A 25,456-nucleotide genomic window follows, 5' to 3' on the forward strand; every position below is an offset into this window, starting at 1 on the left:
TGGTTGTCTCGGGGTTTGAAAGTTTATGTAATACTCCTCATTTTAGTTATTTTATTAAGTGTATTTTCAGCTTGTTCAATGTCATGGCTGTTTAAGTTTTACCTCCAAACTGGTAGTGACTTATTAAAATACAAAGTGTCTGGGCTAGAGGTATACAGAGACATTTATTTGTATTTCAGTATATTATGGTTTATAAGTTTACTTGTACAACATTGCACACTGTTCGTAGCTTGACAGATACCAAATGGTCCTCCACTTCTCACCACCTGTTCTTAAGCATGACAAACTGTGGTTAGATCTCAAACCCTTGTTCTGTAAACTATGTCCTTGGTAAACTCCCACAGAACTGAAGTTCAGGAGAGTCACATCAGGAGACCAAAGGGGCTGGGCAATGGGACTCCCCTCCCATTTCAATGCTGAGAAAACATCTCACAGAGAATGTGGTAACATCCCCATGGTAGTGGGAAGGTGGTGGGTGGGCACCATCCTGTTGGAAAATGATGTTAGGAGGCATCTCTGGAACTGTGTAGTTCACCAATATGTCGAAATAGCTGTGCCCTGTCACTGGCACACATGCTCCATGCAACTCAGCAGTGTTCGTCAAATTGTGAGTATCACAGTTTGGAGATGTGTCAATTGTGTACTTACCCATCAACATAAAATGTCAATTTCTTTCATTATAAGGATTTGTTTGTGTATACCTTAGCCCAGACACTTGTATTGTGTATATTAAATGCCTTAAAGCATCGTAGGGACTGGGAATGCAAGCTTATATCTTGGCCAGATTTTAATGTGGCATACCTTTCAGATTAGCAGACGCTACTGTGTGTAATATTTTCGTGGCCATTCAGCAAGGACCATATGTATTTTGCTTCCTATAAGTTGCACAGCAACGTTCATGGCCAAGGAGTGAAGATGGCTACCACTGTATTTAATGTAAAGTTCCATGTTAACTTACATAGTTTACTAAGTACTTTTGTTGCATGAAGTTACATAATTTTCATTCCCAGAATCTTTTAATACTTGGTTAATAAATGCTGAATAACCATTTGGCACTTTATTTACTCATTTATCACACCCACAACCAGACTTCATAGTGAAACAAAAGTACAGGAGTGGTGGTGTAGAGTGACAAAAAATACAAGGTACTTTTCCTATTAATACAGTCATGGTGTAAGAAATCTGGCTTGCCTGCTGAAAGAGGAACTCACCTACGAACTCTGCAGGAGCGGTACCCAACCACAAGGAAATATTGAGGGCTGATACAACAATTACGTAAGTATACATGTGAACCTATAACAAATTAAATTACTTAGAGAGAAGAGGTAAGTTTGGTTATCACTACTGTTTTGCACTGTGCTTAACCAAAATTCAGCATAGTAGAGGAATTGCTTCTTGATTATACCCCATTAGTTGTCAAGTTAGGAGGCTGCTGGCTTGTTTAGAGTATTCTATAGCAAGTCTGGAAAACTTGGGAGGATTGGTGCAGGTGACATTAATGAATTACAAATCTCAAAACTCAATTCACTGGCTGATTGGGATGCTGCCTCTAAAATGAACATGAGTAATAACAACAGACCACAGTACTAAGCAATTGGTTTTTAGTCAATGGAGACTGTTTGCCAAATTATCAAACCCTTTCCAAGTGTGTGACAGAACATGAGACCACATCAGTGATTCCGTGGCAGAAGTAGTTAAGTTACTGTATGCTTCAATTGTCCTGCCAAACCAAACACATACAACGGGAATCACTGAGTGCAACCCATTTTAGCCATTAAAATGCAAGAGGCCTCGTGAGATTACATCTTAGAAAATAGGCCCAGTTTTACACAATTTTAGTCATACTTTAATTTAAAATAGTATGTTAACTGTCATATTCCTGTCTCCTAAAGCCAGTAGCATGCACACAAAGTAACATGGCTGTGCTCGTACAGACAGTGCAGTAGCAGAGGGGACAACTGTTTCAGATTGAGCCTAGTCTTCCCTCTAGCCAGATTTTTTTAAATTATATCAAAAACAAGACTTAAAAGTCCTTTAAAACTGTTGATAATTATTTGGAAGAAAATAATTAATTATGACTTAATGAAAACATTATGCATTCAGAACTGATGCCATTTTCAAATGTCTGCTTAGGAAGAACTTCCCCCCTCCCCACCTATAATGCATGAGGACTGCAGCGCCATGTTATGTAGCAAAGGGAAAGCAACGAGAACAGTAAGTGTGCAGATTGGCTGGTGACAGTCAAGTGAGCAACAACATGATAGAGCAGCCCAGCACTCCTGAAAAAACATGTTTCTGCACTGATGCCATGTTAGTTTGAGTGAGCTCTACACGACAATGTTGTTTATGCAACTTTTGAGATTAACAAGTGCTTGGAATGTTGTGTGCTGCTACTTGTGCTGGAACAACCTGATACTGACAGTCACTTAAGTATTTCATTTTTAAGTAGGATAAAGGACAATAGTAACACTGCTTTTAAGATTAGTTTTATGAATTGACAACTACAAGCTTCATACAAGTCATAATTCTATATGATGCACTGATAGCTACTTCACTGTTTGTATTCAGTTATAAATAAGAATTGCTCCATTCTCTTATGGATAACTGCAATTTAATTGATTGCTGCCAGGCTGATAGCATTTTTATGATACACGCCAAGAACATAGGCTGAAATAAAATAAAAGTAATTACTAGGTTCAAATTAATATTTATTGAAACTGCATATCTGCAGATTTGGTTGTATAAAAGATAGCTGTGTTCAACACTAAAGGACGAACTGCACAGCTGTACATGGGTAGAAACCTCTGTTAGTGATGAACTGTGGAAGCAGTTCCTGCATTCCGTAAGTCACAGGACTCAGTTACTCACAACAGGATTGAGAAAGCAGACTTCAAGACAACGAACCTCATTTACAAAGACACTTTCAGATTTATTCACACAAGCTGTCACAGTTATTAGGTCTTTCAAACATTCTCCTCACAAAACATTCAAATGTCACACTGTAGTCCGCTTTTTTCACGAAGGGTTAAGAACCTGCTAAAGTCATTAAAATATCACACAATATAATAACTGTCTTGTGGTACTGAGCACCATTACTGGAATATTTGTACACAAAATTTGTAGTTAAGAATAATTTGCTTTTCAGCACATAACATTTAATTTAAAATGATGGCAGTTACTGCCTCGCAGTTCTGCAACAAACATATAGGTCTATAAACTGCAAATTTGCCTGGCTATGTCAACATTTAACAGGAGAATACATATATCAAAGTTAATACTGAATACCAATATTTTCAAACAAACAAACCCAGTGAAGCAAGTTTCAGCCTTTTAAATGCAGTTTTGGTAGCTAGTATAATATGGGGAAGGGGATCATGGATTGAGGTTACCTATTCAACTACCAGTCCTCAAAAAAGTTTCATCTGAGCATTTCATTTGGCAATACCAGTGTAACACATTTTCTTTTGTTACATATGCACAAAATATTTATATATCTATATAAGTTATAAATTACACAACAACTTCCTTATGGTATTCACTTGAATATGTTTTATATACAGAATAATTATTTATACAAAAATTATACATACATTTGTCATATTTAGTACAAACAATTATACACAAAGTGGGTAAAATTCAATGTAAATGTGGTACAAATTCATTTTACTTATGAATTCGTGGGACATCCAAATTACAGTTGTACTCATTGTTCATTAAGGTACTTAACAACCACCTGGAACCACAGGAAGTAAGCTCAGTCCATAATTAAAAGAAATAGGCATAAAACTGAAGGCTGGGTGTTAAATCAAGCAAACTTACCACAGCAAGTTCACAACATTAATAACTTGAATTTTAAATGAATGACTTTTTGTCTTGCTATAGAGCACATTAAGTAATTGTAGTCACAGATGAAGTTATGCTTTTCAAAATGATGTTTTCCCCTATTTGTATGCCTGGACAGTAATAAAATTATTAGTGTCTAACAAAGAAGAAAGTTACAAGAAAAATGCATGCTGCCTTAAGAACACTATGAAACTTATAATATTATCAAATTAACTTTTGGTATTCCTAGTTCTGATACATAAAACGTCAGAACGGAACTGTAGACTTGGTGCCAAAATACAGTGTAGTATTTCATTTTGTTTCAGCAAGATAGGAAACAGCAAGTTCTAAAGTCAGTGTTATAGATTTTTAGAAGTTTCTAAAAACTAACAAAATACTGAGTTTTACAGTTGATTGGTGCACAGTGTTATAGCGTTCAATCACAGACAATATACCGAAGTGCAAAAACAACTGGCTTAAAAAAAACAATATGACAGTAACTTGCCTTTTCTGCAAGTAATGGTAGTCACTAAAGACTTTACGAAAATGATAGTCCTTTGTTGACTAAGATCACTAAAAATATCAATGTAAAATGATCACTGCCTCATTTGTAGCATCTACACTTGGAGTGGAAGAACACATTATGGCCAAAAGAAGTCATTAGGCTTGTTCGAGCACAAGACAATGAAGTCTTTAGCATCTGTACTAAAATATGATATGGTGGGCAAATAATATATCATACATATAATCACTGTAATGATCATGTTACAAATGCCCAACAGGAAAACATTAGCCAAGTGTGGTTAGCTACGAGATACTGGTAGTTTTCCTGCAACTTTGTGAAGAATCTCTTCCAGAAGAAAAACTGCAGTATCTGCTGTGACAACACAAAGCAGTAGAATAATGTTTAGTGCAGCACAAGTGAACTCTTCACTTAGAGCATACACAATATTATGCAATTTATCAGCAGCAGAAAAACAATGTATGTGAAAGCTACAGACTACCCGCGAATAAAAAGTCATCCAACCAGTCTGTGGAAACGTATTTCCATTTCTTTCATACACTAAGTCTTAGCAGTGATACACCACGCAATAGAACATCTATTTTTGGGGGACAAATGTTTTTACTATCCTAACAAATGACATGTGAGCACGTTTTAACTATGCTTCACTTCGAAACCTCTATGGAGAGCCATCCAGTGTGCATCCTCTTCAGCTTACAATTGTGTTACAGTGTTTTCTATGTCAGAGCAGAGTTAAATATTGCCATACTTTAAGACCAAGCACTTCCAATTCACTTTTACAATATACACACCGCTCACTTAAAATCTGAATTAAATTGATAAAGTAGTCGTGTCTCTAAATTTGAAGGCATGTGGTTTGGCAAACGAAGTTAAATATATGCTACAGATTCTTTAATTACAAATATCTGAAAGATGTGGAAGAGAGCGAAAGAATTGTACATTTTGAAATGATAAGAGATGTAATGCTACTACATTTAACTGGTTCCCTTTGCACCTGGCTCTCACTGGACAGAGTTCTGAGCAACTCTTCGTTACGAACTGCGACCACTGACACACTTTATGCTTTCGTCCCTCGTGTTCAGCTTTCATTAATATGAAAGTAAACAGTATCTTTCAATATTTTGCTTATTAAATTTGCCAGTTTTTATTTTTGCCAAGCTTTCACACATCACTGTGTACTGCCACTCAATAATCAGGAGATAGAAAAATACTCTTTGACAGACCATGAAAGCAATGCAGAAGCATATGAAGAAGTAAAGTACTACCTGTTTACTAATGCCAATTTGTTTACATATTGTTACACAGACAAGTATTTTTGAAAGCAGAAGCAAGTTTCTAAATTTTACTCTTCAGAGTTACTTTTTACCTATGCTTGTTTACAAGCTCTGTATACCTTCAATCATGGAAGTTTAAAATATGCCTATCACCAACAAGAATGATTGAAACAACCCCATTTACTAAATACTGTGCAACAAAAGTAATGAAACTTGAAGAATCAAGCCATTTTTTATGTTAAAGTGAATAGAAAAGCCAGTTCATAAGATAATTTAAACAGGTCATGGTAGGCAGTGGACACACACGAGGGGGCTAGTGCACACACGCAGAGAGGGTGAGGGAGAGGGGGGGGGGGGGGGAGAGAGAGAGAGAGAGAGAGAGAGAGAGAGAGAGAGAGAGAGAGAGAGAGAGAGAGAGAGAGAAGGGAATATGACAAAGAAAGAGTAAAAAAGATAAACATAACACTGCTGATGGTTCATACCACAAAAATGATTTTAAGATGAATCTTCCATAAACTCACTCTATTTCCCAGACATGCTGGCACAAACAGAAAAGTTTGCTTGACTTACATTTGCATATGTAACAATACTTGTATTGACAGCAGTGCACATGAACAAACTTAATCCTGATGTTACAGTATATAAATCTAAATAAATGAAAGATTGTGGCAATAGAAATTATATGGTAAAAGAAATGGATTTGGAGGCATTACAGTGAACAACACCCTACCCATAACTTCACACTTATGGACTGATCCTTTGAGTTCACCTTTATCCCTTGACCCCCTTCAGCAGGAAATATTAATTTCCTCATGGGGCTCTAAACTTCAGTTGTTGTTTCACCTAGTGAAATGTTTTCTTTCGTTATTGTTCAGGTCTCCCATTCCTCTTTGACACACACAATCTTATTTATCATGAAAATGGAAAGATGATAGTGCAATATGTTTTGTTTTCAATACACAATTATAAATAATTACATCCGATTAACAACTAATAATGACAAAGAGTGGCCCCAAATTTCACATACGAATGTTGTACTTTATGTGGTAAAGAAGGCTACCAGTTATCTAGCTGTCTGGCAGTACATATACAGAAAAAGTTGATATACACTTCATTTCTTTTTTCATTCTGTTGTGTTAGGAACAATGTTTGTAAAATACAAGATAATATCTACAATAAATTAATTTTCTGTTGCATCTGATCACAAGGTAATGAACACTGGTTTTTCCTCATTTTACTGTACATATAAACAAATTATCTGTCTACTCAAAGTTTTTGACTTCGCAGAAACATTATACACATTTAATTTACTGCTGTGAACTTGAAATGCATAAATTTTTAAAAAACAGTAACATACATAAAATTTTGAAGACAGCTATCATATAATGTGTTAGATGCTGTAAACTGGTTTTAGTATAAAATAAAGCTCTTTGTAAAACTGGAAATTCCTTTCCAGTGCCTTGTATACATTCTCTTCTTACTCTATCACATTACTGCTTTTTCTTATAGGTGCGCTGTTGCTTTTTTGTGCATCTCTAAATGACCATTAAGAAGATGCTGTGATGTAAATCCCGCATCACAGAATTCACACACAAATGGTCGTATCTGTGTATGAGATAAAATATGCTGTAAAAGAAAATATAATTCTTATTTTCACAACAACATTTTCTTTAATTATTTAATATCTACAACAAAATTGATCACACCTTAGTCATTGTAACCCATAAACTGTTTAAAAAACTGCTCTGTCATGAATTCATCAGCTACTGTTAACACCATCATACAAATACTTATTTAATTCCTGCAATTCCACATCAGAGCTGTTATTTTTAATTCCTACTCACTTATCACTGTTAAACTGGACAACTATCATTTAGATGAAATGTTACGTATTGTCGTGTATAAGAAGAGCTTACACTTGTGATGAAGATTAATCTAAGGGATTTTGCTACATTAGCACCATAAATTAGGCTAACAGTATGAATTAGCTACAAAGGAATGATATAAAAATATCTCAGCCTTTTGTCATTTGAACCAGAAATCCTGAAACTGATTTTCTCATTAAACTGGTAACTAATAAAATAAAATGAGGTCACTTTGGAACTTGGAATTGTCTTTGTCACATTTCATTTTGCTTCCACAGAAAACTGGTTTTGGCTTTATGTGCATTATCAGATCTGAAAGCAGAGACGCAAAGAACACACAGCCATTAATTAATTCAGTTTATGGTCATGCATCCTCTTGTGTCATTGGTGTAGCAAATCTGATGGTTGCTTTAAAGCCAAAACATGTGGTGCAAACTAATTAACTAACACAAATTTCTTTATATTATGAAGTTACCCAACACATAAGATGTTGTCCTGTTGTTGCTATCAAGTTAAAGAACAGTATTATGGAACCACTTATTCAAAAGTAAATCATTCACAAAAACTGTGCTTCATAGACAGAGAGAGAGCTGCATGACCAGTTTTTCTGCAGTACCAGCTGTAATGATAACACTTTTTAGTGATTAACTGTCGAGTTTTATAAATGTTATGTGATTTATGTACATATTATCCCCAATCTACCTGCACAGAATACATCTCATTGAGTCACAGGCCGCTAATCTATATCTTTCACAACCTACAAAAATAATGTACAGAAAATACTTTTCTTTTGAAAGATTCTGAGAAGAAATTAAAGTCCCATTAATCTACTTAGACTTTGCTCTGTTTTGCTTGGATCACATTGTCTGTTACAATTCACTTAATGCAGGAGCACAACTAAAGCAATATTTTAAAATACAGTATGTCGATGAACTGATTATGTACAGAAAAAAATATGAACTCATTCAGTGAGAATACTGTCCTATACACTCCATTATAAAATTAGCATGCTGAAACTTCATTTAGAAACCTAATAAAAACATTTTTTGACCCACTCAATTAATTGTAAATATCTTGTTTTGTTCCAAAATTTGAAAACTTAGTTAAAGAGCTTAAACTGATGCCTGACCAAGTGCAAAATACTGATGAATCTAGCTTGAACTACAGATGCTTCCTACAAGAACTCGTGCTGCACAAAATTACTCTGTAACAGGTGGAAAACTTGCCAAAGACAGAAGAACTATTGCTGACTGTAGTAATGCTAATAGTAGTCACAAGATGCTGTTGTTTGTTACTCAAAAGGGGGGAGGGGGGGGGGCATTCAAAAACATTCAAATGGTATCACTACCAGTACGTTATTGTAACCAAAAGTCAACATGGATGGAATCCAGCCTCTTTAAGGAGTGATTTTATGATTAGTTCATCCCTGCATTTAAAAAGAAGAGAGAGAGAGAGAGAGAGAGAGAGAGAGAGAGAGAGAGAGGAGGAGGAGGAGGAGGAGGAGAAGAAGAAGAAGAAAAAGAAAAACCCCTCCCTGAGGGAGTCATACTGCTATGCAACAATACAACATGTCATCCATCGTCCATGTGAAGATAAAACTTGATACAGGTGAAATAAAAGCTTTATTTATTCCTGCCAATGTAACATCTCTAATTCAACCCATGGACCAGGGGTGGCTAAAGAGGCAATGTCTTTGAAAATACATTGGGTAAATTTTAGAGAAGACACAAGAAGGCAGCAGCTTGTTTCAAGTGATGAACTCAATAAATATAAAAAGAGGTAATCTGGAAACTTGGGAAGAAATGACTGCACCAATGCTTGAAAAATCCTGGTGAAAACTGTGGTCAAAAATGAATGAGAATAAAGATAAAAACATCAAAAAGAAAAGTCAAGAGAATCAAGATGAAACAGCCCACACAACAAGTGATAAAAGTCAAGAAGCAGACACTCCAGTGATTTTAAGGGCTTTGCAAACTTTACTGGAGTCCTGTGACATGAATGAGTGTATCAACACAGCTGACACTGACAGCATAATGGAAGAAGAATTAACTGACAATCAAATCATAGATAACTCTAAGAACTGATGAAATGAGGAAGGTGACAACGATAACTAACACAATGAACCTACAGCTCAGATATCACATACTGATGCTAAAAATGCATTTGACATAGCACTTTAATAAATCAAACAAAGTTCCATGTCTATACCAATAGACATTTTGTGAAATGGGAAACGGAAGAACAATGTGGTGAAATGAAGGTTGTCTGCTTACGAACAGAATATTTTTTTTTTCCCATGTGACTTCTCATGTTTTAATCAGTCAACTGCATATCAGTTGTTTATCAGTCCAGTAACAATGTATGCACAATTGTCAAACTTTCACGCACAGTAACAAAACCTTACCTTATGATACAGACATATTTTACAGTTCAGGTACTGCTGTACATTATACTTTCGTGTAAGATATTTTAGTGTGTCTATGTTTTCTTTTTGTTTAATAATAAAAAAAGTTCTGGTTGAGAATAAAGAATTATTTAGGAATTAAGGAGATAACTCTACAAAAGGCAGAAGTGCTTTGTCATCAATAGAGAAACAAAAGGTACAGAGCTTTGCTTTGCTAGCTTTCAGAATGAAATTCCTTTCTCAGGCTCTAGGAGAAACAAGCATGCCCCCCCCCCCCCCACACACACACACACACACCTGTCTCCCTACATTGTGCTCAGTTGACTGCCAGCTCTTTCCTGGCATCCGCCTCATTGGCTGAATGATCAGCGCGCTGGACTGACACGCATGGGGGCCAGGGTTCGATTCCCAGCTGGGGAAGATTTTCTACCCTCAGGGACTGGGTGTTGTGCTGACCTCATCACCATTTCATCCCCACTGTTGACGAGCAGGTCGCCCAATGTGGCGTCGCACTCAATAAGACCTGCACTTGGCGGCCGAACTACTCGACTGGGAACTCCCGGCCACTGACGCCATACGCTCATCCACTTCTTTCCTGGCCCGTGGTGGGTGCACTGGAGTGAGGCGTTGGTGCACAGTGGGGTGCAGTACCGGATGGAGAGAGACAAGAGGCAGGGAGGGTTTGCGGGAAGCGTCTAGTGGCTCATGGGAGAGAGGTGAGCTGTCCGTGGACCAGACAGGAGTGCAGGTAGAGGGGACAGGTAGCAAACGGCTATGCACACATTTCACAGATTAGGGCACAAGATGGCACCGCACACCACTGAAATCTTGCATGTTACACTCTGCTGCACGTTGTGCCACTGGGTGGTCCGCCTTGTTTTTTACAACAGATTGACGGTGGCCATTCATTCTGGTTGACAGCTGGTTGGTTGTCATACCAACGTAAAACACTGTGCACTGGTTGCAGCAGAGTTGGTGTATAACCTGGCTGCTCTCACAGGTGGCTCGGCCTCTGATGGGATAGAATAAGCCTGTGACTGGACTGGAGTAGGAGGTGCAGGGGGGGGTGGATATGACAGGTCTTGCATTTGGGTCTTCCACAAGAGTGGACTGGGTGTGGGAGTGGCGTAGGGATGGACTAGGATTTTGTGGAAGTTGGGTGGGCGGTGGAACACCACTCTGGGAGGGGATGAAGTATCTCTGATAGGATGTCTCTCATTTCCGGGCACGATGATAGATAATCAAAGCCCTGACGAAAGACATGGTTCAGTCATTCTAGTCCTGGTTGTTACTGGGTGAAAGGGGGGGCGCTTCTTTGTGGTTGGTTCTTGGGATGGATGTGAGGATCAGGTGTGTGTGGGGATATGGCACGGGAGATCTGTTTGCATATTAGATTAGGTCTGGAGGATATTGCCTGCCTGCGAAGGTCATTGTGAGGCCTTCAGCATACTGAGTAAGGGAGATCTCTTCACTGCAGATGCATCTGCCATGGGTGGCCTGGCTGTACGGGAGGGATATTTTAGTGTGGAAGGGATGGCAGCTGTCAAAGTGCAGGTACTGTTGGTGATTGATGGATTCAATGTGGTCTGAGGTGTGGATGGAGCCATATGAGAGGATGAGATCGAGATCTAGGAAGGCGGCACAATGGGTGGAGGAGGACCACGTGAAGTGGATGGGAGAGAAGGTGTTGGGTCCAGATTATAAAGATATCATTAATAAACCTGAACCAGACCAGGGGTTAGGATTTTGGGAAGCTAGGAACATTTTCTCTAGGTGGCCCATGAAGAGGTTGGCCTATCGGGGTGCCATGCGGGTGCCCACGGCTGTGCCATGAATACAAACGTATAGCTTCCCTCCATAGGTTAAGTAGTTATGGGTTAGGATGAAGTTGGTTAGGTGTACGATCACTGAAGTGGTGGATTTGCAATCTGCAGAGCATTGGGAGAGGTAGTGTTCAATGACAGCAAAGCCATGGGCATGAGGGATGTTAGTGCATAAGGAGGTTGCATCGACAGTGGCATGTACGGGCCTGGGAGGTAAGGGTGTGGGGACGGTGGAGAGCCAGTGCAGGAAGTGGTTGTTATCTGTAACGCGGGAGCCTTGGTTTTGGACAGTTTGTTGACAGGGGCCGAGATTCTTTCAGTGGGGGCACTGTAACCAGCGACAATGGGGTGACTAGGATCGTTAGGTTTGTGGATTTTGGGGAGCATGTAGAAGGTGGGTGTGCAGGCTGTTGTTGGGATGGGCAGGGAGGTGGATTCAGGGGAGAGGTTTTGGGAAAGGCCTAAGAATTTCAGCACGGACTGGAGGTCATGTTGAATTTCTGGGATGGAGCTTGCAGAAGGAGGTGTCTGATGGCTGGCAGAGGCCCTCCACCACATAGTCACTCCATTTAATCGCAACGGTGGTGGAACCTTTGTCTGCTGAGAGGACGATCTGGTCCAGATCCATTTTTAGGTTGTATAGGGCAGTCCTTTCTTCTGATGAAAGGCTGTTGTTCTTACAGAGGGAACTAGGAAAGGATGGTGCAAACAGGTTGGAAGTTATAATTCCTAGAAGGTGACCAGGGGATGGTTACGCAGGAGTGTGGGAGGGTCGGTCAGATGGTGGTATGAACTGGGACAGACAGGGTTCAATGTAAGGATTGTACTGGTTTTGGTTGGAGGTGGCAAAGAAGTGTTTCCACAGTAGGGAGCAGGAGAAGGAGAGTAGGTCTTTCACAAGTCCAACATGGTTAAACCTGGGAGCAGGGCTGAATGTGAGGACTTTGGAAAGGACTGAAACTTCTGTGGGGATGAGGATTTTGGTGGAGAGGTTAACAGTGTTCTGGGATTGTTTCATTTCTGGATTTTGTGGAGTGCTGATAGGAGGTTTTGAAGGATGTGGTAGGTTGAAAAGGTCAACTAGACAGGATCTGGGTGCTATGAGGTTTTTTACTGTTTAAACATGGAATAATATTTCAGAAGTATTCCAGTTAAAATTAAAGTTGTACTGAACTGTATTGTGATGTTACAGGTAAATAAAGTGTTCCCTGTGGGGGACAGATTAGAGAGATTCTACTGTATTTTCAACATTTTTTAGTGTGTCATGAGACATATAGAAAAGGAACAATGAAAACAGTGCCTATCCTCACCCTGTATGTAATATAATATTCACTCAATTAATGGCTGCATATAAAAATCAGAACTTACCTTCTGCAAAGACTCCCTGGATGAATGTAACTTTCCACATAGATCACAGCACAGTGTCTTATCAACATTGTTAGCACTTACACTACTTTCAACAGTTTCATTACTAAGCAGTCTGCTTTTACTGTTCACTTTGTCTTTTTGCATCACACAAGAACTGCTTATGGCACTTTCACTGAAATTATATCCACAGTCCATGGAAGTTTCATTATTTTGGCACTGGATACCACAATTATCTTGTGTAACTTTTAAATGTTCATAGATAGTTCTACTTTCTGTCCACCTCACATTAACTTCTCCACTCTCATTTCTCACTTCAGAGCTTGCTTCGCCTCTGTTTGTGGTAGACATTTTGAGCCCATAACTCTCACTTTCTTTCAAATTACTACCACTATACGAATCTGAACACGATTCTTTTACTGATGAACCTCGAACATTATGAGGAGTTAACACTGTCCGGTTTTCATCTAATCTACGTATATTCTGTGAGTTGTAGTCCTTCGGCATGCTGCGATTTTCACCATCCCCTGTTTTGCACAGTTTTAAAAATTGTCCTTGGGTATTATAAATAGTTGCCAATGGACTAGATGTTCCAAAAGAATCACTATTATGAGAAATCAGAGTACTTTGTTCATTTGTGTCAACACAGGTGGTTCCCATCTGTTCAGTACCAAGCACATTCTGTGACCCATCTGACAAATTACTATCACCTGTAGCACTGAACAACACATTACAGTTCCTCAAACTGCTTGCAGGTGATGTTCTCGACAAGTTCTCATTCACTGCTGTCATGGTGAGAGGGCTACATCTTTGAGAATTATGGTTGGATTCATGACTGATGAAGTTGTGAACCTGTAGGTCATTCTTGTTGGAAAATGTTTTCTTGCACATTTTACACAAGAAAATGGTTTGGTTTATTAGTCCCTGTAGGAAAAAAAAAAACAACATTGTTAATTCCTCAATCACATAAGCAGCAACAGATCATCACAAATTAGTGAACACAAAAATCATTGACAAGCCATTCTAATTACTATACATCACTAACAGCATTCTCTATACAAGTTTTAAACTGAAAGAAGTGAAAGCAGACTTCTAGTGTCACCTGTCAGTCAGTCACTGGCTGCTGCAGTTTAGGCTACATTAACCCAAGTGATTAACAGTGCATTACACTCATGAGCAACTGAATTAGAGATACAATGCTGTTTTGCATACAGATTGGGCCAATTGCCAAAGTAAGTTGAATAGTGGGGCATGTCACATGACTGATGTCCTCCAATTTTGCATTGGCCATCAGTGTGAGAGTCAATTGCAGAAAGTGCAAGACGTGCAATATCAGCACACACGATCACAGATAAATCGTGTGCTCTACCAAGAGATATCGCACTCTGAAAGACTCTGAAACTTTTCGATACCATTGTAATACTGTAATACTTTGATGCAAGGAAAACTGCCTGCCACAGTCAACTGCAATGGGCAGTAACATGTTGATGCTTGAAATTTTTTAATATTGACGATACAATCATTTATAAGAATTGCAACCCAATACATCTCTCAGGATGAAACTATCTAACACACAATCCTTTATTCCTTCACTCCCACATGCTTTTGTCTCCTGAGTTTTGTTTACACTATTACATCTATACTCTTTTACAAATGCTGACTCCATTGTTCTCCACAGCTGCTGCTGTCTGTCCTTGTTACTACAACAAACTAGAATAAGCACTACAGTACTAGTACTTCATATCTGCTGCAACATACATTTGAGATCAATTTTACGTCAGTCAGGTCCTTCGAAACCTGCTTTTTGACAAAGGAAATTTTAGATGCTTAATGGTCACTGTGTTCAACAAATTTTTTGCTTGAAATAGCAGATTGATACCAATGAAAAGAAGATTACAAACCAGCTGATATGGCTACAATCTGAAGAGTGCATAGATCCATAAATATGAAGATGACATGGGTCACTTAACTATTGCAGATTCAACAGTGGATAAACAGACCACAGTGCAAAAAATAATATACCAAATCAATTGTGAACAACCATGCCAGCAGAACCATCTTTTTGTCATGAGTCATGGTACTACATAATCGTCTAAAAGCACTTGAGGCAAGGCATCTTGCTTGCCAACAAGGCACAGGTCAGACTAACTAGAGGAGGTATTCTCGTGTTTGGGATACTTACACATTGTGACACGGTGTCTGTATATGCCTGCATTCATCTCTTCCCAAAGAATGAATGAAACGTGGACCTGTTGGATCATTACCACCCATTTGTTCACTAACAGTACCCCAACAGGCATCTTGTTCCATCAGCAGGAAAATTCATTATATCAGCACACCCGTATTGTTTCAGAACTAGAACTATTTGAGGAACACACTACCAATAAGATGGGGCTTGTGTGGCTCCCCTACGTCTCCTGATCACAATTCTACTGAACACACCTGGGATGCCATTGAGCAAGACATGTGCAGCTTGGGCTCAGCTCACCACTGTCTGCGAATCGTAGAGGAATTTTAAATGATTACATATCAGGATGCCTACCAATGTTTTCAGTGTCCTCTGTAGTTCACAACAAGTTGATGCTGATCAGATCAAAATGAGGTGTTATTGCTGGGTGGTTGTGTTCATTTCAGGTGCTCCAGACTGTATATTTGAGAGTAAAACCCTAATCGAAGAACTCCAAGCTCAGTCCTACAACCATTGCCACATTACATACAAACAATCAGCAACAGTTATTTCATGTACTAAGATGATAAGTACTGTTTGTCTACTGCTGGAAGTGGCACTAATACTTTCAAATTGCTCAGAACTGTTGCCACTAACTTTACTAGTGAAGCATTAGATTGTTTCACTTCAAGCACATACTATCGATGCTTATCAAAATTATTTTATTGTATTAAGATATATGCGACACTGAAAATGAGTCGTAGATTATACCAGTATAAGCAGTGATGTTTTGTAAGCTACCAGGAATGCAGGCATGAGACATTTACATTTATAAACAGTGAGAAAAAGTAAACTAAATTTCATTCTGTGAAGACAGGCTTAGCTGCTAGCTGGCTGGTTTGCAACAGTTTCAGACACTGAGAAGAGCAAAATACCATCTCTTACCTCAAATATACTGAACCAGAGAGAAAATGGAGACTGTACTGAAGTGCCTCATCTAGTTCTTATTTTGTAATACATTCAATCTGCATTAGATAAGACAGAGAATATATAATATGCATATAACTACCTAAACAGGAATGTTTTCATGTTCCAAAATCTACACATTTTTTTCCCGTTTTTATGTGGCAGCAAATGGTGTCATTTTTTAAGATATGCCTGGAAAACTATTGTTACAGGAAGATATGAAATATTTCAGCCATCAAATAATTGTGCCCGACAACATCACCACTTCAGTTTTACTGCGTACCTATCTTCCATTTTCCATTTTCATTAGCTTTGGCAGAGCAATAGTTTGACAACTGCAGTCACTTGGCCTAATGCAGTTATATTTTTCTTTCTGGAGATTTGCAAAAGACAATATATTTGTGTTTCCATTCCTCCCACTTTCAAGAAGCTGAAACAATGGCCGATCAATAGAATAGCTCAAGTAAATGCAGGTAGGGTTGCACAACTGTGGGGAAAAAATTATTAACGACTGCAAATAAAAGGAATCAATATCAAACATCTAAAAACTTGCATGTTTTTCAATGACACAAATGTAATTTATTCATTGGGAATTAACTACTTTCACATTAGGATACAAAAGTTCAATAGTTAGTAAGTTCCTAGGTTTACGCTTAACAGTATGTGGTATATGACATTTGTGACCACAGATTCCAAGGATTTAAAATTATTTATGGTGGTAACAGCTAACAAGTTATAGCTCTAAGTTTTTGTTAAAAGTATGATGTCTCCAGTTTTGTGGCATATCAGATGGATTCTTATGAAATGACCTTATGCCACAGTACTGATTTCAGTTAAAAATTTTAGACTCCACTAACATTTTACTTTTAATAACAAAATATGCAATGATATGTGATTACAAGAATTTTGAGATTCTTTGAGAGGCCTTTGCCATATATCTGAATGTTTATTTTCCCACAGTTTCGCAATTATGCAGTAAGGCCATTTTCAAGTGTACATTCATTGGCTTTTTGGTCACCAAAATACTGCAGTGGCAAATATTACCATATTGGTCTGTTATATATGTTTTACATGAAGCATGTCACTTAGCCTAGCTCTTCTGAATGCAGATGTCACATGTATAATTAAAATGCTGCAACTAACAAAACTGGTAGAGTAGTAAGTCACAAGATTAAAAATCACATAATAGTAAAACACATAATCACAGTGAAGGTTTTTGTAACAGCACCATCCACTGGATACTTTTCACATAAACTGCTCTTCAGTCATAGCCTGTACTTGAAGTGGCTTGTATGTTTTTTTTTTATAATATGGAATTTTATTCTCATGAAACAATCTTATACCAATTGTTTTAGTTCAAACATTGGAATTATATGTATGAGACGTGCATTCAGATGTACCTTTGTGTAGGACACATATAGTAAACAACCATTGCAAATATTTACCAACACAATTTTTTATGGCCAATCAGCCAATGTCTGAATGTTTATATTGAAACACATTGAAAAACAGTTTCTATTATTATATGTTACTTACAGTGCTTACTGAATGTAGGATTTTTTAACTACCCTTACGTTTGTTTGGACTTATGCCAGCATTTGAGTAAATCAATTAAAAGCAAAGAATTTTATTGAATTTAATGAAAACTTCAAATCAAATTCTATAGAAGACTAACAAATGAATTAAAACAAATACACAGAACTATTTGAAAATATGTGTGATTTCTTCTAATGAAAGAGTACATCAACTTACATCGTTATCACTCTTTGAGGTAGCATCTGCAACACCTGCCTCTTTACTGACTATTTCACTGAAAGTCCTACACACACTCTTTTCTTTCTCATTTTGCTGTTCTGGTCTGATATCAAATGATGCAATCTGTGCACAACTGTTCCTCATTTGTCTAAACGGTTCCTTCTGCTGTAATTCCATACTTGTTTTTTCTGCATGGTGAACAGAATTCCCCATATGCAATGAATTGTTCTGACAACTTTCTACTATTTTAAAATATTCTTTAGATACTTCTGCTGTGTGAACATTTAATTGTGCTCTGGACTGTATAGCTCTTTCTTTTCCAGTCTTATTAATATGACTTCTTGAATACAAGCTAGGTGCCAGATCATCATACTTTGTTTCTACAACATTTGCTGCTGAAACATTATTATAGCTGATTTGAGAGTTGACTTTAGCATGTCTGGTAAACAACTGATCATTTTTTGAACGATGTTGTTGGTTTGTGGACACATTAATCAGCTCATGGTTAACATTAGAAACAGCAGGTGCTGATGGTGTAGCTTCTGGATAATGTGGGCTCTGGTATCCAATAAGAGGTTCTCCTTCATCTGAAGATGTTTCTCCTCCACTAAGTTGACTGTGAGAATTTGGAAGAAAGAGTAGTCCACGCTCACCATCCCACTGTCCAAGTTTTGAAGGATCCTTTTCATATAACTTCTGTGCCAACACCTGAAATATTAAATGTTTAATGTAAAATGGTCATTGTCCACTTGATATTACATTTACATAATTTTCTGTTATATGTTTCAGAAACAGGTTTTCAAAATACAGTAAACATTGAAACTTTTACTGAAACGTATCAACGTCTCACTCACTGTATTGAGAAAGGAAAAAATAAACACTATTAATGTGTGTAGACAGGCACATGACAAGATACAGTACTGTGTGCATGAAGTAATTTTCTCTCCAAAGACAAAATCACAGAAGAAAACAAAAACTGCCTCAAATTCAAGCAAGCCTCCTTATTTGTTTGTTTCTTTGTCTTTTATTCTTTCTCTCATCTCAAGCCTTTGATTTTAGTGTCATCAACACTTACTAATTTGACTCTTTTCTATCACTCTTAGTAGACAGTTGCTTTAAATTTATGACCAGTGATCCATATTCTTTATTATGCTACAGCATTTTGTCTCCCACAATTTGTGTGCTCGTATGTTATTTCATGCACATTGTCTCTCCTCTTGTATGCTAGTGATAATTTGCTACTTTTATCATCATTTGCATCACACCTGCTGGGCTGTATGGTGAATAGGGGATCAGACAAGGAGAGAAAGGAAGGTGACAAGATAGGGTTAGGTAAGAATGAGTTAGGCTGGGAGTTGCAATGGAGTTCCAAGTTAAGGGACTGTTTTGAGAAATTTTGTGAGGAGAGTAAAAGGGGAAAAAGTGAAGGATAAAGTGCAAGAGAAAGAGATGTGGAAAGATTACAATAAATGAGTAGAGTGTAGTGACAAAGTAACAAGGGGAGTGTGAGGTGACATGGGAACAGGAGAGTACCAGATGACACAGGTTATAAAGCAGTCACTGAAGACAACCACTAATGTTGACACCATGCTCCACAAATTGGTGGTCTACAAGGTCACTGACCATAGTTTAGAAGTAACTATTCATTTGGGTGGTTGGTTTTTTCACAGTTGTTGTTGTTGTTGTGGTGGTCTTCAGTCCTGAGACTGGTTTGATGCAGCTGTCCATGCTACTCTATCCTGTGCAAGCTTCTTCATCTCCCAGTACCTACTGCAACCTACATCCTTTTGAATCTGCTTAGTGTATTCATCTCTTGGTCTCCCTCTACGATTTTTACCCTCCACGCTACCCTCCAATACTAAATTGGTGATCCCTTGATGCCTCAGAACATGTCCTACCAACCGATCCCATCTTCTGGTCAAGTTGTGCCACAAACTTCTCTTCTCCCCAATCCTATTCAGTACTTCCTCATTAGTTATGTGATCTACCCATCTAATCTTCAGCATTCTTCTGTAGCACCACATTTCGAAAGCTTCTATTTTCTTCTTGTCCAAACTATTTATCGTCCATATTTCACTTCCATACATGGCTACACTCCATACAAATACTTTCAGAAATGACTTCCTGACACTTAAATCTATACTCGATGTTAACAAATTTCTCTTCTTCAGAAACGCTTTCCTTGCCATTGCCAGTCTACATTTTATATCCTCTCTACTTCGACCATCATCAGTTATTTTGCTCCCCAAATAGCAAAACGCCTTTACTACTTTAAGTGTCTCATTTCCTAATCTAATTCCCTCAGCATCACCCGACTTAATTCGACTACATTCCATTATCCTTGTTTTGCTTTTGTTGATGTTCATCTTACATCCTCCTTTCAAGACACTGTCCATTCCATTCAACTGCTCTTCCAAGTCCTTTGCTGTCTCTGACAGAATTACAATGTCATCGGCGAACCTCAAACTTTTTATTTCTTCTCCATGGATTTTAATACCTGCTCCGAATTTTTCTTTTGTTTCCTTTACTGCTTGCTCAATATACAGATTGAATAACATCGGGGAGAGGCTACAACCCTGTCTTACTCCCTTCCCAACCACTGCTTCCCTTTCATGTCCCTCGACTCTTATAACTGCCATCTGGTTTCTGTACAAATTGTAAATAGCCTTTCGTTCCCTGTATTTTACCCCTGCCACCTTCAGAATTTGAAAGAGAGTATTCCAGTCAACATTGCCAAAAGCTTTCTCTAAGTCTACAAATGCTAGAAACGTAGGTTTGCCTTTCCTTAATCTTTCTTCTAAGATAAGTCGTAAGGTCAGTATTGCCTCACGTGTTCCAATGTTTCTACGGAATCCAAACTGATCTTCCCCGAGGTTGGCTTCTATTAGTTTTTCCATTCGTCTGTAAAGAATTCGTGTTAGTATTTTGCAGCTGTCACTTATTAAACTGATGGTTCAGTAATTTTCACATCTGTCAACACCTGCTTTCTTTGGGATTGGAATTATTATATTCTTCTTGAAGTCTGAGGGTATTTCGCCTGTTTCATACATCTTGCTCACCAGATGGTAGAGTTTTGTCAGGACTGGCTCTCCCAAGGCCGTCAGTAGTTCCAATGGAATGTTGTCTACTCCGGCGGCCTTGTTTCGACTCAGGTCTTTCAGTGCTCTGTCAAACTCTTCACGCAGTATCGTATCTCCCATTTCATCTTCATCTACATCCTCTTCCATTTCCATAATATTGTCCTCAAGTACATCGCACTTGTATAGACCCTCTATATACTCCTTCCACCTTTCTGCTTTCCCTTCCTTGCTTAGAACTGGGTTTCCATCTGAGCTCTTGATATTCATACAAGTGGTTCTCTTTTCTCCAAAGGTCTCTTTAATTTTCCTGTAGGCAGTATCTATCTTACCTCTAGTGAGATAAGCCTCTATATACTTACATTTGTCCTCTAGCCATGCCTGCTTAGCCATTTTGCACTTCCTGTCGATCTCATTTTTGAGACGTTTGTATTCCTTTTTGCCTGCTTCATTTACTGCATTTTTATATTTTCTCCTTTCATCAATTAAATTCAATATTTCTTCTGTTACCCAAGGATTTCTACTAGACCTCGTCTTTTTACCTACTTGATCCTCTGCTGCCTTCACTACTTCATCCCTCAAAGCTACCCATTCTTCTTCTACTGTATTTCTTTCCCCCATTCCTGTCAATTGTTCCCTTATGCTCTCCCTGAAACACTGTACAACCTCTGGTTCTTTCAGCTTATCCAGGTCCCATCTCATTAAATTCCCACCTTTTTGCAGTTTCTTCAGTTTTAATCTACAGGACATAACCAATAGCTTGTGGTCAGAGTCCACATCTGCCCCTGGAAATGTCTTACAATTTAAAACCTGGTTCCTAAACCTCTGTCTTACCATTATGTAATCTATCTGATACCTTTTAGTAACTCTAGGGTTCTTCCATGTATACAACCTTCTTTCATGATTCTTAAACCAAGTGTTAGCTATGATTAAGTTATGCTCTGTGCAAAATTCTACCAGGCGGCTTCCTCTTTCATTTCTTAGCCCCAATCCATATTCACCTACTATGTTTCCTTCTCTCCCTTTTCCTACACTCGAATTCCAGTCACCCATGACTATTAAATGTTCGTCTCTCTTCACTATCTGAATAATTTCTTTTATTTCATCATACATTTCTTCAATTTCTTCGTCATCTGCAGAGCTAGTTGGCATATAAACTTGTACTACTGTAGTAGGTGTGGGCTTCGTATCTATCTTTGCCACAATAATGCGTTCACTACACTGTTTGTAGTAGCTTATCCGCATTCCTATTTTCCTATTCATTATTAAACCTACTCCTGCATTACCCCTATTTGATTTTGTGTTTATAACCCTGTAGTCACCTGACCAGAAGTCTTGTTCCTCCTGCCACCGAACTTCACTAATTCCCACTATATCTAACTTTAACCTATCCATTTCCCTTTTTAAATTTTCTAACCTACCTGCCTGATCAAGGGATCTGACATTCCACGCTCCAACCCGTAGAATGCCAGTTTTCATTCTCCTGATAACGACATCCTCTTGAGTAGTCCCCGCCCGGAGATCCGAATGGGGGACTATTTTACCTCCGGAATATTTTACCCAAGAGGACGCCATCATCATTTAATCATACAGTAAAGCTGCATGTCCTCGGGCAAAATTACGGCTGTAGTTTCTCCTTGCTCTCAGCCGTTCGCAGTACCAGCACAGCAAGGCCGTTTTGATTATTGTTACAAGGCCAGATCAGTCAATCATCCAGACTGTTGCCCTTGCAACTACTGAAAAGGCTGCTGCCCCTCTTCAGGAACCACACGTTTGTCTGGCCTCTCAACAGATACCCCTCCGTTGTGGTTGCACCTACGGTACGGTTATCTGTATCGCTGAGGCACGCAAGCCTCCCCACCAACAGCAAGGTCCATGGTTCAGCTACATAATGCTTCGTTCCGTGCAATTATTATGGCAAAGTTAGCAAATGATGTCACATATTTCCAAGTTCTTCAGCCTTTGATGGAGTAAGAAATGGCACTGACAGCTGGAAAAGGAAGTGCTGAGATCATATGTAGGACAGGACCATGGTCTGGGTTTTCTGCAAGGATATGGCTCATTGGGTAGAAGGCTGTAGTATGATGGGAATAAGAACAGACACAACTAGTGTAATTATACATACATGAGTTGGGACGAGAGTACCAGCAGCATAGTTAGTAGAGACTTTGTATTGACTTAATCAATCCTCCTTGTGCTTTCAGCTACATTAAGTGGTTATATGCCCATGAGCTTATGGCTGAGTACTCTGTAAATTGGGCATAAAATAGCATTTCATGACATCGCTATCATCATGTGGATTAATAGTTTCTGGAACAGCATAATAAAAGAAACTCATAATGTCCCTAATAAACATGGCAGCTTGTTGCTGAAAATAATGTGTAAACCAACCATCACAAGATTAAACTCAAAAGATCTACTCTCAGCTCCGTATTTGTTAGTTACTAATCAAGGACTTCACAGGATGTGGAGTCATGACGTTATCCACACATCTGGGTAGGATTACCCACTAACAAGGCCACACTGAGGAGATAGACAGTGGACGAAAAATTAATGAAGGGTAGCAGTTTAAAGAGCAGAGGGGAAAAAGTGCCAAGGAAAGCATCAAGGGGAAAAAACCTCTGCCATAGTCTGGACAAGATAGAAATAGCAGTAGCAGATTTCTTGCTGCCTGCAGCAGATCATGCAAGGGTAGGTTGTGTTAGTAGTGGGTATCATGCAAGTGGATACCTTGTCAAAGCCATCTGTTCATTATAAAGAGTTCTGTCCAATTCCGTGTGACAGCACAGTGTGCTGCTGAGAGCTGTGTGACCCCCCTCCCACATTGTGTCAATGATGAATGAGTGTGGGGGAAGGCCCCAGCCGCCCATCGGCATCTCGTAGACGTGCTTCGTAGGCCAAGCGCCTAGAGGTGTACAGCTGCATAGTGGCACCATTCCTCCTCCACAGGCTGCACCGATGTGCTGAGTGATGGCCATGGCTGAGTGTCCCCTGTGTGACGGATGACATAGCAGAAGTCCTCGACTGCCTTATCACCCTAACAATCCACTCCTTGGAGCAGAGCTGCTAGGTGCCGATGCATCTCTGCGTTGCTGCAGCGACGTCCAAGTTGTTCTTCGGTGTGTCCGCCACACTGTGTTTCTCTGCGAGCTGCTCTGTGAGGGAAGCAGCAGCAGGTGCCGTCTCTTGTTCTGTGGTGGTCACACTGAGGTCACATGTGAGCTGTGTGCATAATTGCCACACCTGGTGGAAGGCCTCATCCGTCTCCGTGGACAGGGCGGCCTCTAGAGCTGCCCTCTCTGCTTCCATGATTGCTTTGAAGGCCACTGTCACTTCCACTGCCGTGGCTGCCAGCATGTGGCACATTTCCTGCACTTGCAGCACCTGCTGTGTCACCACTGGTGGCCAGTCCCCTGCATCACACTCCACAGCATGGTATTCTGACCACCTGTGGGCAGTGGAAGCTGTCTTCCCATCTCTTGGTTCGGTCATTGTTCGGTGGCACTTACGGCACTGGTGTCACTCCTCCTTCATTTACGTCTTGTCTGCAATGCAGCTCTCACTGACAAAAGGCCGGGCAGTCATGCCAGTTGGCCACATGGGGCCCACTGCAGTGAGCACAAGTTGGCGCCTCGTCCCGACGTCTGACACAGGTGCGGGTGTCGTGTGCACTGGCACACTTGACCCACCGCGGTGAACTGCGGTATTATTTGGCCACATACCCCTCAGCTTGGCACCTAAAGCACTGGAGCTCAGGGTCCATGCCGAGGGGGAGAGCTTTGTCAGTCACAGGAAAGTCTAAGAACTTCCTTAGCCAGAAGGTGTCGTCACCATCCGCCACAGTTGGCACTACAACCATGTATAGCAGTGGTCACCTTTCGTTTGTCCAGTTATGTGACTTGGCAGTTGCACCCCAGAATCTTGCACATAACAGCCTCCCTTGGACCAGCCTCCCTTGGACCGTCTTCTCATCACAGATCCAAGGCAGCCCCCTGAGGAGAGCCTCAGATGGCTTCTCACGCTGTTTTGATGCGGCCATCTTCTTCGGAGTAGATGGATCAATGACGTGGGCAACCAACGCACTTTTGAGTGCGCGGAGATTGACCACGCTCACTACTTGCAGCTGGATGATGGCATCTGAGCTGAGACCACTATGTCTGCTACTTCTTTGCAGCGGTCAGCTATAAAATCATACAGCTCTGTCCACGACCCTTTACTGCACTGTTTATGTGGTGACAGACTGAGCACTGGAATCCTAGGAGGTCAACTTTCACTTGATAATGGTCAAAAGCTCGTGTATGTTTGATCACCTGGCATGGCTGGAAGCCCGACAAGATTTTATGCAGTCATTTCACTGCAAGATAGTGCATTCATATATTTTTTCCTCAAAACAATAAATACACAACATGTCTGAA

At 39.5% G+C, this 25,456-nt stretch overlaps 1 protein-coding gene across 1 annotated transcript in view; it reads right to left on the reverse strand.

Moving 5' to 3' along the window:
• Window positions 1-2,687: 2,687 nt before the first annotated feature.
• Window positions 2,688-25,456, reverse strand: part of LOC126253464 (uncharacterized) — a 99,199-nt gene continuing 76,430 nt past the window's right edge. Inside the window, exons 16-18 of the mRNA XM_049954860.1 lie at window positions 17,962-18,672; window positions 13,080-14,000; window positions 2,688-7,245 (exon numbers count right to left, since the gene is read on the reverse strand). Coding sequence (XP_049810817.1) covers window positions 7,123-7,245; window positions 13,080-14,000; window positions 17,962-18,672 — 1,755 coding nt within the window. The 3' untranslated portion in view covers window positions 2,688-7,122. The remainder of the gene's footprint in view (window positions 7,246-13,079; window positions 14,001-17,961; window positions 18,673-25,456) is intronic.

This window comes from Schistocerca nitens, chromosome 1, assembly GCF_023898315.1.
Source record: "Schistocerca nitens isolate TAMUIC-IGC-003100 chromosome 1, iqSchNite1.1, whole genome shotgun sequence".
In the NCBI taxonomy this organism is placed as follows: Eukaryota; Metazoa; Arthropoda; class Insecta; order Orthoptera; family Acrididae; genus Schistocerca; species Schistocerca nitens.